A 15,540-nucleotide genomic window follows, 5' to 3' on the forward strand; every position below is an offset into this window, starting at 1 on the left:
TTTACCTAAACTACCCGGAAAACTCTAATCATTAGTTAAAGGAAATAAGACTCACCGTGTGATTTTTTAACATGAATTTCACGGCATCTATCTTCACAAGTTTTTTTAAGAGGATATAGGTAATAGAAGTTAAGGAATCTGGGGAAATACAATTGTCTTATCAATAAGTAATAGATCACAAAATAACACTGGACTATAATGGCATCAATTTCTATTTATGAAGAATAAATATTTTTTCTAAAGAGTATTATTCCTATAGAAATGCCTTCCATTCTGTTAAGAATGATAATCCATTATTAACCAGTGCAATTACTTTTCCTATCTTATACATATTCTAGTTATGGAAAGGAAGAATGACTTTTATAATTAAGACAAAAACTTTTTTACTATTAAAGCCTTGATAGTGGAAAATTAAAACGGACCCTTTTTACATTTTGGGTGTAACATGGAACTTCTTTTCACTTAATATTATTTTATAAAAAATAATTATGAAAGACCCATAATAAGCTATCAAGAAAGAGAAAATTATTCAATTCTAAGAAACATGAGCTCAGTTAGTAGAAATCTAAGGAAGTTCTGCTTTAGATGAAGAAAATCAGAATACAATTAGGCGGATGTAGCAGATTGCATGTCCTCAAATATTGAAGGACAGGTTTAAAGGACCTAATATTTCTCAAGTGCCTACTAGGTATAAGGCATTTTATATTTGTTAACCCACCTGATCTTCATAATTACATTGTTAAATATTACTTATTATGTCTAATCTGTGGATAAGAAAACAGAAGCTCAGAGAAATTAAGTTACTTGCCCAAGATTATACATCTGTGGACTGAGAGTGCTGACATTTGACCTGAGGTTTGATTACAAAGGCTGTGTTCTTTCTACTGTACCACATTATCACCTGAACAGTTCAACTCAGAATGAGAAGAGAGTTGAAAAGTCACAAACCCTAAATAATTTCTGGTTAATGCCGTCATCAAAGAAGGGCTGAAGTGGGTTCTAAGAGCATCTATTCAGGACACAGACACCCTCTGCTCTTACTTAGGGTTTACCCTAAGTGTTTTCTAGTCATGTGTCTTCTACTCTAGCTAGGGCACCTCTTGGGCATTCCCTACATACTTACTCACACCTTTCTTCAAGCCGTGATAATCTTACATGGTTCCATTTATGTCCCAATGAAAACACTGGCTCTTTTCCTTCACATCATCGTCAAATGCAGATGTATATTAACTCTGTACACTGGGGATGATAAGCCTAATTTAAAATTTTAGGCACTCAGGTGTGGGTGTAAGAGTAGGAAATGCACTGGAACAAAAGCTAGGAAACCGGGGCTTTCAGCTTGACTACACCATTCAATCAGCAGGATGAGAGTCTGAGTACTATACTCAGCGACTCTTAGCCTTAGTCTTCCTCTTCAATTAATGAGGATATACCCAAGCTATCTTGGGTTGTGAGGACTGTTGTAAGGATCAGATGATGCAAATGTCTTTGCTAAATGTAAATCAGAGAGAAGACACAAAGAAGCAGAGAATGAACATTTACAGAATGCTTACTACTTGCAAGATTAATTCTCACAATCCCATGAGATAGATTCTATTTTTCAAATGAGGAAACAAACTCAAACAATGAAATAAAACTTTCCAAAAGACGGGCAATTAGGATGATTTACATTCAAGCCCCTCTGACTCTAAGGCAACCCATTCCAGTTGCATATTAAGCAACTGTGTATTTTGCTTATCTGTGTATTAGACTGTAAACTTTCTAAGGGCAGTGGCCGCACGTATGCATTTTCCTCAGTACATTGCTCTCAGTGGGTGCTTGATGCACTATGTGTTTCTGGAAGGTTGAAACAAGATCAGGGCTGATAGGTAGCAAGTCTTTCCCTGCTTACAAAGATGCAGATTTGATGATTTTTTTTCCAGTGTAAATCACTGAGTAGAAGAATTGCCACTCAAACGTCACTCGGTTAAACAGGGGTGGGGATCAATAAGCTAAGAAATATCTTAAGTAATTACCAAATACAATTCTCTTACAATTGTGAAGTTAAAAGTGACAGGGTCTACGGGTAATAAGAATGCTGCCATTAATAGGAATCTTCCTGTCAGTGCTGCTAATAAACAGCAAGTCATGTTTTGACAACAGAATATTTATGGTAGCAATAAACAGAACATTCACAGGAAGAATCTCATATGCCAAAGACACATTTTCCGCAGAACTGCATCTGTGCACTTTGTACCAAGGCCAGCCTCACGGCCTTTTAATTACCTTCTAAAGAAAAAAAAAAAAAAAGGTTAAGAGTGAATTTTTTAACTTTTTCAATAAAGAAAAAAATGAGTGTTCATCTGAATATTTATATTCCCCTATAGGAATTCAATTCAAAGCTAGTTATGGTCCTTAAGAGGATCTGTAATTTTTTTAAAAAGGTAAATAGATACGTCATCATTATAATCTTCATTCTTCTCTAAGCGACTAGGGTTCTTGTAAGTTGCACCATTTTAGTTGGGTGGCAGTACTAGGTTAGATTTCAGAGGCCTGTTGACAACAGTTTGTAACAGTACACGTGGTAATGGTGGTTAACAGTAACAACAGTAGTAGAAGTCCAGTAGAGTAAAAGAACTTAATGAAGGTCCCACATGGAACTTATACATGGTAGAGCCAAGATTCAAATCCAAAGTTCAAAGGTCTGTGTGACTTGAAAGTACACGCTCTTTTCACTAGGCTATCTCATATCCATTTGAGTTTAAAGATGCCAAATGATCCTACCGAGATCACTAGCTTCTTGAGATACAACTGAAACTGGAACTAGGTCCCAGAAGCAATAGGGAAACTGTTCTTTTAGGAGGCATCAACTCATACGTGAGCCTTCATCACATCCAGGACTGAGCAAACTCCATAAACCTGGCTGCTACTAACTGACACACAAAATGCTCATACGATTTCTGTCTATATCCAGGTGGTTATGAAACCACTGACGAAGGTGAAGCTGGCCGTACTGATAGTTAGCATGACAAATGGAGAAAGGCAAGAAAAAGTTGAAAGAATGGCGTATCTTAGAGATGGTCGGACTTTTGAAAATCTGCATCCTTGGAAGAGAAGGATAACCAAATCGAGAATGCCCTGGCTTCCTAACTTACAGGTACCACACGCTTTAGCAGCTAATAAGGGGCACAGGAGCACCAAGTATGACTTCAGTGCATACTATCAAGTTTTTCCTGAGCAACACCATATTTCACCAGAGTCCTAAAACACCACTGATTATAAAAAACATCCGTATTATATGAGCTGCTATGAAAGAAAAAGTATTTTAAGACATCATCAACTGTAAAACACGTTATTTACAGAAGTGTTACAATGCGACGAAATTGGTTTTAGAATCAAAGCAGCAGTATATTAGATGCATGACACTCGCTAAGCACAAGAGGGTGGCTAATGGTATTGATCTAGGCAATTATGCAAAAGCCTTACATATTTACAAATATGACACATAGAACTAGATCCTGACGACAGAAGAAAGTTCACAGATAAGAAAATTACCTGTTGGAAATCACTGTAGGTAATATAGCATAAATATACTGTAGGTATATAGTATAATTACTGAAATATCAGTTATTCCAAAAGTAGAATTATGCTCATGAACCCTACTAGACTAAAAAAAACCCAAACAGGTATAACCAAAATGAAACATCTTAAGGCGTACGAATAACTACTCGTAAGGAATAAGCGTTAAGGTTTACTATCTCTGTAGGAGAGGTAACAGTATGTTCAAAAGACCTGCTATGTGATGAAGTTTTGAAACTATAGAGAAAGGAAACAAGACTCCTAATCCCTAATAATTTACAACTTAATAGGAGACAGGACTAGCCAATACTAGGCTATATTATATTCATCACCAGAAATATAGATAAGAACTAGGTGTCCAAGAACATTAAGAAAAAGAAAAGGAACGAAAATGAAGTATTTAGTAGCACCTACTATGTGACTGGATCAGTAGAACCAGGTGCTTTATTATTGTAAGATGACATAGATATATTGTTATGTATTTATTATCTTATTTAATCCTTACAAAATCCTAAGAGATAGGTAATATTCCCTTTCTACAGATGAAGAAACTGAGTCTCAGAGAAATTAAATGACTCATTCATGTTCTTTCACTTAACACAGTGACTAAGGATTATAACTACTTCAGGATGGCTCTACCAAGTTTTTAGCTACACCTGAAAATTAAAAGAGACCTAAGTGAGTTACAATGGATCAAATGAAGAGAACAGCACATGTGGTAATTCAGTGAAAGATAATGAAGGGTGTCAAGGGGAAGGCAAAAATAAATTTCCTTGGCCCAAGTATAAAGTACAAATTGTGGTTGAGTGGTAGATCAGGAAGTTAGTTATGGGAACTCAATAAGTCAAGTACCATTAAAGAACTCAAGTTTAAATCGATAATTTTACTTTGACCCAAGAAGCAAGTGGAAGTGACTCTGGGCTTTTGGGAAGAAAAATGATCAGATCGAAACAATACTCGAGGAAGGTAATCCTGTGAAGCAAGAATATATAAAGAACTGAGACAAGGCCTGCATAAGTGGGCTACAGAAGAGGAGGAGAAGATTCTCACCCTTGATGCCAGCACAAAAACAAACAAATAGAGCAGATAAATTACGAGATGACTTTTCCAAAGATGATAGAGACGGCAAACAAAGAAATAAATCAACATTTCTTTTGATGAGAAATGTTAATAGAAGTATGCCTGAGGGATGCAGCTGAAACTAGTTTTATTTAACATTCTGAAAACCATCTGGAGATGGTGATATTCGCTGAAATAAAGCAATACATTTTAATACTGTTTCACAAAAGCAGAATTACTACTGCTTATTACTAAACATTTCCTGTAACAGACATACCCAATTTTACTTCCATCCTTCACCCTTATTTCATTCTAGACCCTTGTTTCATCTTTCATCCTTTAGTCTTTCCTGACCCCCCACCTCATTCAGGATTCACCAAATCCTGGTGTACAGGAACTATGGGAGATAGTCCCAGTCTTAGAGAGTTAGTCTGAAGCCAAATGGAAGGAATTCTTTCTTTAACAGATAACCTGAGCCAGCTTCATGGGCGTCCAGACTATGCACTTGCACAGGGGCCTCTGCTTATAAAGGCCTCTGCTTGGTTCAGTGCTCTGCTGCTGAGGACTTGAAATTCTTAATCATTTATGAACAAGGCACCCCACATTTTCACTTCGTACTGGGCCCCGTGAATTATGTATGTGGTCTTGCGATAATAACATGATGAAGTTATTAATTCTAAGAATTGTTTAAGTTAAAATTATCAATAGGGTAAAGTGAGTTTGGATAAATTCATGAATTTATGTAGAACCCTTTAATGGGGTCTGTTTTTTAAAAGCTAAAGATATTTTGGGTTTTCTCAAACCTTTGAGGATGATGTAATAAGGGCAGCTACCAACAGAGGGCCTAACAGAAAATGAAATTTCCTTTCTCATTATTATCTATCTGAAACCCAGAGACATGTAAATGCTATAAATTTTAGTAAATAATGAATTGCAGTAGAAATATTGATCAATTATTTTTCAAAGGAAGAAAAAAATTGAAATAATGATTAATAAACAAACAGAATTTTGGATGAAATGTGACACTTCCCTCCCTCTTTCTCAGCATTTAAAATAAGTAAGTTTATTTGATAGCTCTGTATGACCCTTATTCTTGCTCCAGTTTTCTTGGCAGCTTCCTTGTTCTAATCACTTAAACAATCTTACTCCTTTCCCAATTAGATAGAAACTAGAATTTATGACTGGAAATCATTTCAAAGCAGGAAAAAGATCCCCAGGTATTAAACCTAACTGTGGAGGGCTGCCCCAGGACAGAGTCATTTCAACTCTGTGCCTGTTAGAGAAAGCTATTTAGAATCTGGAATTCTTGAAATTTAGTCTTGGAAATTTAAAAAGTACATTAAAAAGTTACTAGATATGTTTGCTAAATGTATCATATATGCCACATGTAATGAATCTGCCAGGAAAACAAACTTTCTCTCAAAAAGGCCACTGGATTTTAAAATTACAATCATCTTACCAATTTAGAAAGCTTCGAATTTACCAACAGAAACCTTGGGGTAAATGCAACAAAGGCTTTCCAGTTAAAATCTGGGGACTTAACGTAATGGTATGCTCCTCACACACATTATTATTTGGAAAACTAGACTATTTCTAAAAACGTCAAGTCCGCCTTTTCCAAGTGAAGACAAATTCCCTTAGAGAAGAGCTTGTAGGAGAAATACCCGACTTTTCTGTTTAGGACATTCAGTTCTCTTTCCTGATTAACTTAAGGCAGAAGTCCTCAAAGCATGGTCCTTGAGCCACCAGCATCACCTGGAGTTGATGAAAATGCAAATTCTCAGGCCTCAGTCTGACCCCTCCTAAAACAGAAACTCTGGGGGTGGGGGTGGGGTCCAGGAATTTGTATTTTAACAAGAACTCCAGTAATTCTGATTATCACTAAGGTTTGAGACAGTAACCAGGGGGCCAGGTTACCATTCCAGGTTACTCTGCCTTAGGCAAGTAAACACAAGGCTTTTTAGTGCTTCTTAAAAATGAGGATCTTTTGTGGTTTCAATTTCCAAACAAGCAGTCAGATACAAGAGCACCAAAGCTCAGAGACTGGCTGTGAGGACCATAAATAATGAGGAAGATTCACTCTGAAGAAGATAAAAATAGAAAAAACAAAAAAATAAGTATTTGAAGACATGCATTATAAAAGTAATAAGGAACATTTAAAAATTTTATAGTAAGATAACATGCTTTTCATTTATTTGTTACTAGTATTTTAAATACAAGTATTTTGAATATTAATGTATAAACATACTTCCATTTATAGAGGCCAAATGGTGATGATTTTTATCTTGTATAACTTTCTATTGCTGAAGAGTATCACCTTATTTTTAACACCGAAATAATGTATTGCTTTAAAATCAGGATTTAAAAGCACATTACAATAAAGAAATCGATTAGAAACAACAAAACATGCATTAAGTAACCAGCAACTGCACTGAAATAGATACACCACTCACATATTCCATTATGTAAATGAATTCAAAGATATTTCATGACTGATCAGCTAGAAGGGACATAATGATTTATAATTCAAATAACTGAGCAGTGAAATCAAATTGAGTTAATATATATTTCTAAATATGCAAACCTGAAATAATTGTTAAAAAATATAAATCAATGTACCCAAGTTGAAATTATGCCTATCCCTTGGTTTAAAACGCTAGCTTTTAAACTTTTATCTAATAAGCTTTCTGAAAATACGATTCTTTCATTAACTTCAAAAAAGGAGTGCTCAAAAGCAGTAAGTGACTTGTAAAATAAATGGTTATAATCTTAGGATTAAAGAATATATAAAAGGTATAAGTGATAGGAAAGGATCTTTAATAGCAGATACAAATAAATTAGGCATTATGTAAATCATACAAAAAACAATACAAATCAAATTAATTTTATATTAGATTTCAATTTCAACCTAAAAAATAGGGGAAATCTAAACACAGATATGTGCTATAAAATAATATAGGCTTCTTTCCAGATAATATGTTCTCAAAATAATACATTGTGAAAAGGCCAGAGTTTGCAGTACTAGGAAGTACTTATAAACCACTTCATATGTTAGAAATAAAGAGTATTTCAGCATTATTATTAAAAAAAAAATACAGGTTGAGTTTTTTTTTAATAAGAAAAAATACATATCTTAAAAAGCCAAAATGACCACTGGAATTGGGTTGTACATCACTTTCCAGTAAAAAGGAAAAACAGCTTGGACAGGTGTAATTTATCATTTTTCTGATTTAATATCAAAGAAATATATTAAAATAATAAAAAGAATCCTGAAATCCTCAAAATTTGTAGTGATAAATAGCCCTCCCTGTCTTTATTGCATTATACCTACTAACAGAAATATTGCATGGTGGATTTTGCCAGACAAGGACGATTATTTTCCAATAAAAAGTTGCATATTAAATTCCAGCACAAAAGTGGGTGTCTAATACTTTGGAAATCTTTTATGGTTTGCCAAGGAACACAATTTTAAACTTAACTAATATAAACATACTCCTGGAGTGAACCTACATTAAAGATTTCCATCCAATGCCACCCATTTTCAGAATGTTGTCCTCATGTTAAAATATCAGCTAATCTTAGTGGTTAACTAAACCAACACTTATTTTTCACAACTCCTATATATTTGATAGCTAACATATAAAAGACAATCGACATACTTCTCTCGCATTGGTAGAAATATTATAGTAGTATCAACTATAATCTAGTAAGAAAGGATGATTCTGGTTTTAGATTTTAAAAATCTGCTAAAGAGAAATCTAAACATTTAATGTGTAATGGGAAATCTTATTTTAGAGTAAATAAGATGTTGATTTGGTAGAGGAAATAATCAAAGAAGAGGTCAAAAACCTTGTAATTCCCTTTCTATTACTCCTTTGTGCCTCTTAACTAGTGAAAATAATATTCGTTTCAACTGAAGAACACTGAAGAAATACTGATTCTTAGGAATTCAGTTTTTATAAAGTAATATTTTTGGAACATTTTGACTTTCTTAAAATTAGTTACATGTTTTTTTAAAACAAGAACATCCTGACAATTATGAAAAATTGTGGATTAAAACGTATGTGGTTTGCATACTTCCTTATATATCCATTTATAAACCTGGATGGGTATAAACATAACTTTAACTAGTTAGAAATCTATATATCCATATAAATTCAATTGTGACTCTGAATAAAAATTTCACATTATATAGCTAATGTAAATCTTTCAAAATTATGTATTTACAGATAAGGCTAAATGAAAAGCTTTTCATTAAAAAAAAACACTGAAAAATTATAAATAAGGAAAATACCTGGCCAACAGAATGCACTTATTAGGTTGTTTATGTACATTATCAGATATAGTAAAAAGGATATCCAACAGAAAGGTCATTTAGGAACTGAAGAGTCCTTGAAATGACAGGCTCACATCTTCCCCAGTATTTAAGGTTTGTGACACTAAATATGAAAAAAAAGTTTTTAATTATAATGAAGGTATTTGTTTGTGTAGGGAGAACATGGAAATACACATACACTCATGTCAGTTAAATGACCTAAATCACAAATATCTCATAAAGTGGGTTTAAATATCAATGGAACATTTTCTGTTCTTTTCATAGCATACTCAAAATTATATACAAGCAATGAACAATGAACACTGCTCTCCAAATGGTGTATTATTATATAAATTTAGTTTTGTAAATTAAAAAGTTGCCTAAATGTTTCACAGAAGAAACATTAAGTTTGTATCCAACATAAACATAGTAGGGAGTGACAACAGGAGTTACAAATGAAGTCAAATACAGACTCACAGTTACTGCCAAGAAGTGAACCATTAAACTTGTGGTTCCAAAACTCACTTCCTATGATCATGATTGTTTATCTAGCTTTGTTCTCTGCAAGCAAGGCAGTGCTACCTATCTGTTACACAGATGAAGAAAGATGTCAAGTGGAGGCATAGAAGTTTAGGCTAAGTGTACAAAGTTATGTCTATGACCAGAAACTAGTTAATTTTGCTAATATTGTAGGGATAATTTAAGGACAGTTTTCATGAATATGTCTCTGATAGCCATAGGTTTCTACTGGAATCAATGGATGCCCTGTCTGAAGGCAACCAAATCTCTCTCAATGATTCCAATTTGCAATAATCTCTTGAGTTGGTCTTTAAAATTGAGTATTTTCTTTTTAGTTAAAAAAGGTGGTCCAATTGAACTGAAGAGTCAAAGACTGTAAACTTTTCAAAACCATGTTTTGATACGGCATACTGCAGTAGTACGGATACCCCGACAAATAACATCTTTTGGATGGTGAATTTTAAATACGTGAAATTAAGTTTCAGATAAGAACAATGCTACCATTCTAAGAATTAAAGCATAATTTAAAAAGTCTCTTATTAAAAATTAATATTTCTGGAGAGATTTAAGCACAGTAAAAAGGTCAAAGTAACACAACAGCAGAAAAATCAAAGAACCAAAGCAGGAACTCACATTTTCGTCATGAATGTTTCTAGAACATGGTTGTCATCTGTTATTCCTAAGACTTCTGACATACGGGCATATACCTGCATGAAAACATTTAGTTGTTAAAAACTTTATCATTAACATATATTTTCAAAAGACTATTCAAATTGAACAAATGTAAAGATTTAATGCATTGTTGCATCCACACTGACGTAGGGAATGTGTGGGGAGAACAAATTAAGAATTAAAAAAAATTTTTATAATTTAAAAATTTACCCTCCTCTTTCTCTTCCAGGAAGCACCTCCCTTATTTTGAAATATATACACACCCACATAAACCCACATTCACATACTCATTTTATTCCCAGCATACCACATAACTTTTTTTTTTTCCTCAAAGTGGTAATAAAGCACCCCTTTCTCAAAGGCAGTTATATGTACGTAAAGGGCTGGAAAGTGGAGTGCCTGAATAAAAGATTCCAACATTTAAAAAATTTCCATCTATTCCAGATTTTAGCAAGTCATCAAATAATTCAGGATTATGTTAGGCAGCTATAAAAATAAGGATTTCAAAAATAAGAGGAAGTTAAAGAATTTATAGAAATTCTCCTCAAGTATCTCTCAATAAGCTCCCCCAAATATACAGATAGGTCTTACTTTCCATGCTGAAACTGAAATCCCAGGCTCAGGGATTCTCTGCTGAATACATCGGGGTCTGGGAATCCACTAAGCTTCCCATTAGGGAGTGATGGTTGCAGAGTTTGGGGTGTAACATTTCAGTTCCAACCTAAGCCGCATTGAGCTTATAAACACATATCCCACTACAAGTGGGAAAATGCCACTGGCAGCCAATGGAATATTCCCTCTAATAGCCTGGCAAAGCTGAGAGGTGGGTTGACACCTTCATACTCCCTGATGCTCTGGTATGATTCCAGGTTATCTCTGCCAGACACCAGCTGTATGGGATTTCTCTTCTCTGATTTGATTCCTTGTGATTGTGTTCTCTTACTCTCTCCTGATCTGCCTATTTCCTATGGTATGGCAACTTAGCTTTCACTCCCTCTGCCTTTTGTTTTTCATATGTAAACACTACCTTGATATAATGTCATAGGTTGTGAAGGTGAGATAAAAATCACAGGACACCACACATCATCCAGAGTTACATGGTGATACAGGGGAGGAAAGCTGTTCATTGCAGAGATCTCATGTTTGGATTTTAAACACTATTGAACCAGAAGCTTGTGTTCCAGGCTTTTGACTTAAGTCCTACGACCAGGAGCTCCTCAGGCCAGTAGAGTGAATCAGAGGAAGAAAGAGAGGGAAAGGAAGGGGCAGAAAGGTAGAGGGGAGAAGCTGGGGAGAGAGAAAGAAAGGAAGATTGAGATTCAAATTCCTGTTGCTTCTCCTGCTAACTTCTGAGCCCTAACTGAAAAGCATTTCAGTTCCAGTATCTGTGACTTGGCTCATGAGAGTAGGCCTTCATCTCTTGTAAGATCAAAGCTATCACTGTTTTTGTAAGATGTCTGCTGAGAAGAGGGAGCTAGGGAGAAAGAACCTAGGGAAGTTAGTTACCACCAAATCCTCAATCATCAGAAACCTTTAAGCCCATAGAAAGCTCAAAGGAAGAATGGTTGTAAAAAGGGAAGTTTCCCTTATCTCAACAGGATCCAAAAGCTCTCTCATGAATGGGAGTAAGTCGGGCCCCTTCAAAAATCTGATATTGATATGACTATGGCACACAAGGCCCTTCACAACTTGGCCCCAACCTACCTCCTCATCTATCATTTCCCTCAACCTGAAGCCACAATGAAATACTCATGAAATACTGAGGCTTCTCATGCAATTACAGATCTCTCTGAGTTCATGTGCTGTTCATTTTTCCTGAATCAGCCTTCTTCCTCCTCTTCCCCTGAGTCTCATTCAAAAGTCATCTCTGAAGCCTTCCTTCCATTTCCAGGTAGGGTAAGTTGCACTCTCCTTTATGTTCCTATAGCGTCTGGTCCATTCCTCTAGCGTGGTGCTTTTCACATTGTAAGTGTTTGGCTGTCCATCTCCCCTACTACACTGTATTTTTGTAAAATAAAATTTTACGCTTTCAAGACTTTTCAAATGCTATTTTTTATGGCAAAGATCAAAGTTAATCTAATTTTGATTTTGCCCATGCCACACTGAATAACAGAAATGTAACAAAAATGTGATTTTAAACATTAAGACATTTAAACATATTAAAACTATTTTTTAAATTGATAGTCCCTGCAAGGAAGTTTTCTGTTGTGTCTCTGGCATTCAAGCAAGAAGGAATCTAAGCAGGCAGGTCTGTTGTGCTCTGCTGTCAAAACAGCTTCTCAAAGCATCAGATTTGACCCAATAAGATACTGGAAAAAACAGTCAACATTGACACATGGCAGTGCTTTAATCCACAATTATCCTTGTAACTTGCACCATTCCTTTTATCATCCATTAGCTTTGATTCCCATTATCCCATCTAGAACTGTGTCAACGCTTTTGTCCCTAGGGGTTTCTCTCCACTACTAGGATCTGACAGCCAAGCTTGAGTACCAAACAGGATCATTACCTCTTAAATCCACTTAGCTGATCTACTGAATAGTAAATTGAAAAGCTCATTAAGAGCAACAATCTGATTTGTTTTCACGTGTGACGGGGTCATTTAAAATCAATGTATGATTACTGCATTTCTTTTAAAAGACCGTCTCACATTTTCCAAGGCACCTTATCATTCAGAGAGCATGCAGATAATATGAAAATGTCTTCGAACATTTGAAATGTAGTTATACCATAGATACACATAATTTGGGGGTGAGGACTAATCTGTCCAGTGAGGAAATATCTATACGATTATCTATCATAAAGCACAAGTCAATGAAAGTTTTCTACAGAAAAAAATTCTTACACAATATTTAGGGGTTTTCAACATTTTCTAAAACTTCGATCACTTCACCAAAAATAATTTTTATGACAGCAAGAAGAAACTACATCACAATACATACTCATTTTAGGGAAAGATATAGGAGTTGGCGTAGGAATGCAAGAAAAGGAAAAAAGCTCACTTTCAGTTCATAGATGCATTTCATAATCAATTAAGATAGTTTGATCATAGTGAAAAATAAGTAAAAATCTAAGAAATAAGAGACTAATAAGCCCATTTGTGTTATCCTTCTCTGAAGGATACAATGAAGTTGAATAAATCGTTATACTTTTGGTTATGTGTTTCACATAACCTAGTTTTTGCCTGTCAGCCTGTGCCTTCCTCCCTTTCTTCTTCTTCTTTTTTTTTTTTTTTAATATGCCTGTCTTTCTCCGTTAGACTACAAACTCCCTGAGGGTGGAGATGATGCTCTTTTATCTCCCGTGCCTAATACTCAATAACTGTTTGTTAAATGAATAACAAGAATGTAATGTTAAAATGTGTATTTTGGCTGATTCCATTTCATTCATAATTTTGTAACAAAAGGAAAACAACCAATAAGATGTGTGTTTTTCTACAAAGAATTTTTTTTCCTGTAAAAATAATATATTCCAAATTCTACTCACTCAGGTGACCACTGGTAAAGTTTTGTTATTTAAAAAGATATAGTTCTTTAAAATTATTATTATTTTTTAATTGAAGTACAGTTGATTTACAAGGTTGTGTTAGTTTCAGGTATACAGCAAAGTGATTCAGTTATACATATATATATATACATATATTCTTTTTCAGATTCTTTTCCATTATAGGTTATTACAAGATATTGAATATAGTTCCCTGTGCCGTACAGTAGGTCCTTGCTGTTTATCTATTTATATATATAAATATGTAGTTTCAACACTTAAATATTTCTGGAAGAAGCTCTCCCTGTAGATTCAGTAAGAGGAGCTCTCTCTCCTCCTCTGGATACTCAGAGCATCCATAGTTGCTGGCCTATTAGTGGCACTTCTCATGTAATAGAATATTATCTTGTTGTAGTACTAATTTTCTATGTTTATATGTGTTTCCTACATTATTTCAAGCACGTGCTGCCTGAGGGCAGGGAAATGTCTATTTCTCTTTACATCTCCAGAAGTACTCAGAACGCTGTCTCGATAAACTTAGCAACATACCAAAAGCACAGGTTTTGGTCCCAAAGATAACTGGATTTGAATTCTGCCACTAACTAGGGGTTACTTAAAGTCTCTGAATCTTGGTTTCCTATCTGAAAAACAGGAATAATAATAAAACCTACTTTATGGGCTTTTGGGAAGATTAAATGATGATACCTAACACAGAACCTGACATTTAGCAGCTACTCAGTAAATGCAGCTTCCCTTCCTACCCCCTTTCATGGACCCTTTCTAACAGTAGGTGCTAGTATTGTCAGCTACTACTTTTCCAAGAGAAAGCTCATTACATAAAAAATAACAGAAGGGTAAGAAAGGGCTTAGCTTGAAGACTTTCACACAGAAAAAAGGTTAAAACAAACAAACCCCTAAATTTGTATTAACTTTGAAATCTTGCTAATCATGGTCGGAAATGGCATTTGTTAAAGGCATAAAGCTTCAAAATTTCATGATACAAAACCAAATTCTTTCTACTTCTAAATAGTTATTGTCTTAGAAGGTAGAAAAATTACCCATTTTAGCCAGTCATCCATCTCTCTGGCTCTTGAAATACAGGAAGTCATTAGAAATGTAAGAAATTATCATCAGTACAGACATAAGAAGGCATGCTCCTAAAAAACTGTCTTAATATGTTTTCTTATCTCTAGTCATTCTACTGTGAAGCTTCTTTTAAACTTCAGAAAAGAGTATTTGGATATGTATATAACACTTCAGTGACCCACTTATGTTCTTTAACTTCTAAACTAATCAAGCGACAAATAATGTCTGAGCATATGCAGGTAGTTGACATGATCTTATATCTGGTTTTTAAAAAAGAAGCCAGACAAGATAACAAAACCAGACAAGGGAATACACATACAAACAGCAATAAGGTTTTGAGCTGTAAATTTAATTTAATAAAGAATAAAAGCATGTGCTGTGATAATTTTTAAAATTGCTTTCTTTTTCCAGTCTGAATCCTTGGTCTTGGGTATCTGCAGTGTTGCCTCTAACATTCTGGTTATAACTTTGAAGAAACTAATTATGTCAATCCTTAAATTTGAAGTAGATTACAGAACTGGGAAACCCAGAATATTAGTTCCTAAAGGTTGTATGGATATATAATGACAGTCACAGAAATTCAATAACAGCCCTCTATGAAATGTACTCAAAAGCACCGCATGAAACAAATTAAAAAGAACAATGAATCTCTCATTGTGTGCAAATAAGAAAATAAGAGAAAACACTGGTTCTATAGGTTTTCATAAGAGTTGTTATAATGAATTAAGATTTTGGATAATGAATCTTCAGAAAATTACAATAAGTTAATACCCTTAGGCCTTCTCTAAATGTTTAGGATGTTATAACTTCTCAAAGAGCTTTTATAAGCAGGCTCAGTGAAGAAAATT

General features: G+C 34.5%; 1 protein-coding gene across 3 annotated transcripts in view; it reads right to left on the minus strand.

The window, feature by feature from the left end:
• The window catches only part of RANBP17 (RAN binding protein 17), a 315,037-nt gene that overhangs the window by 83,839 nt on the left and 215,658 nt on the right, over positions 1-15,540 (minus strand). For all 3 annotated transcript variants that reach the window (XM_081232575.1, XM_081232574.1, XM_081232576.1), the window contains 3 exons: positions 10,085-10,158; positions 8,976-9,056; positions 56-119 (listed from right to left, as the gene is read on the minus strand). In XM_081232575.1, coding sequence (XP_081088701.1) covers positions 56-119; positions 8,976-9,056; positions 10,085-10,158 — 219 coding nt within the window. The remainder of the gene's footprint in view (positions 1-55; positions 120-8,975; positions 9,057-10,084; positions 10,159-15,540) is intronic.

Source organism: Mesoplodon bidens (assembly GCF_964165515.1).
Source record: "Mesoplodon bidens genome assembly, chromosome: 4".
NCBI classification, from domain to species: domain Eukaryota; kingdom Metazoa; phylum Chordata; class Mammalia; order Artiodactyla; family Ziphiidae; genus Mesoplodon; species Mesoplodon bidens.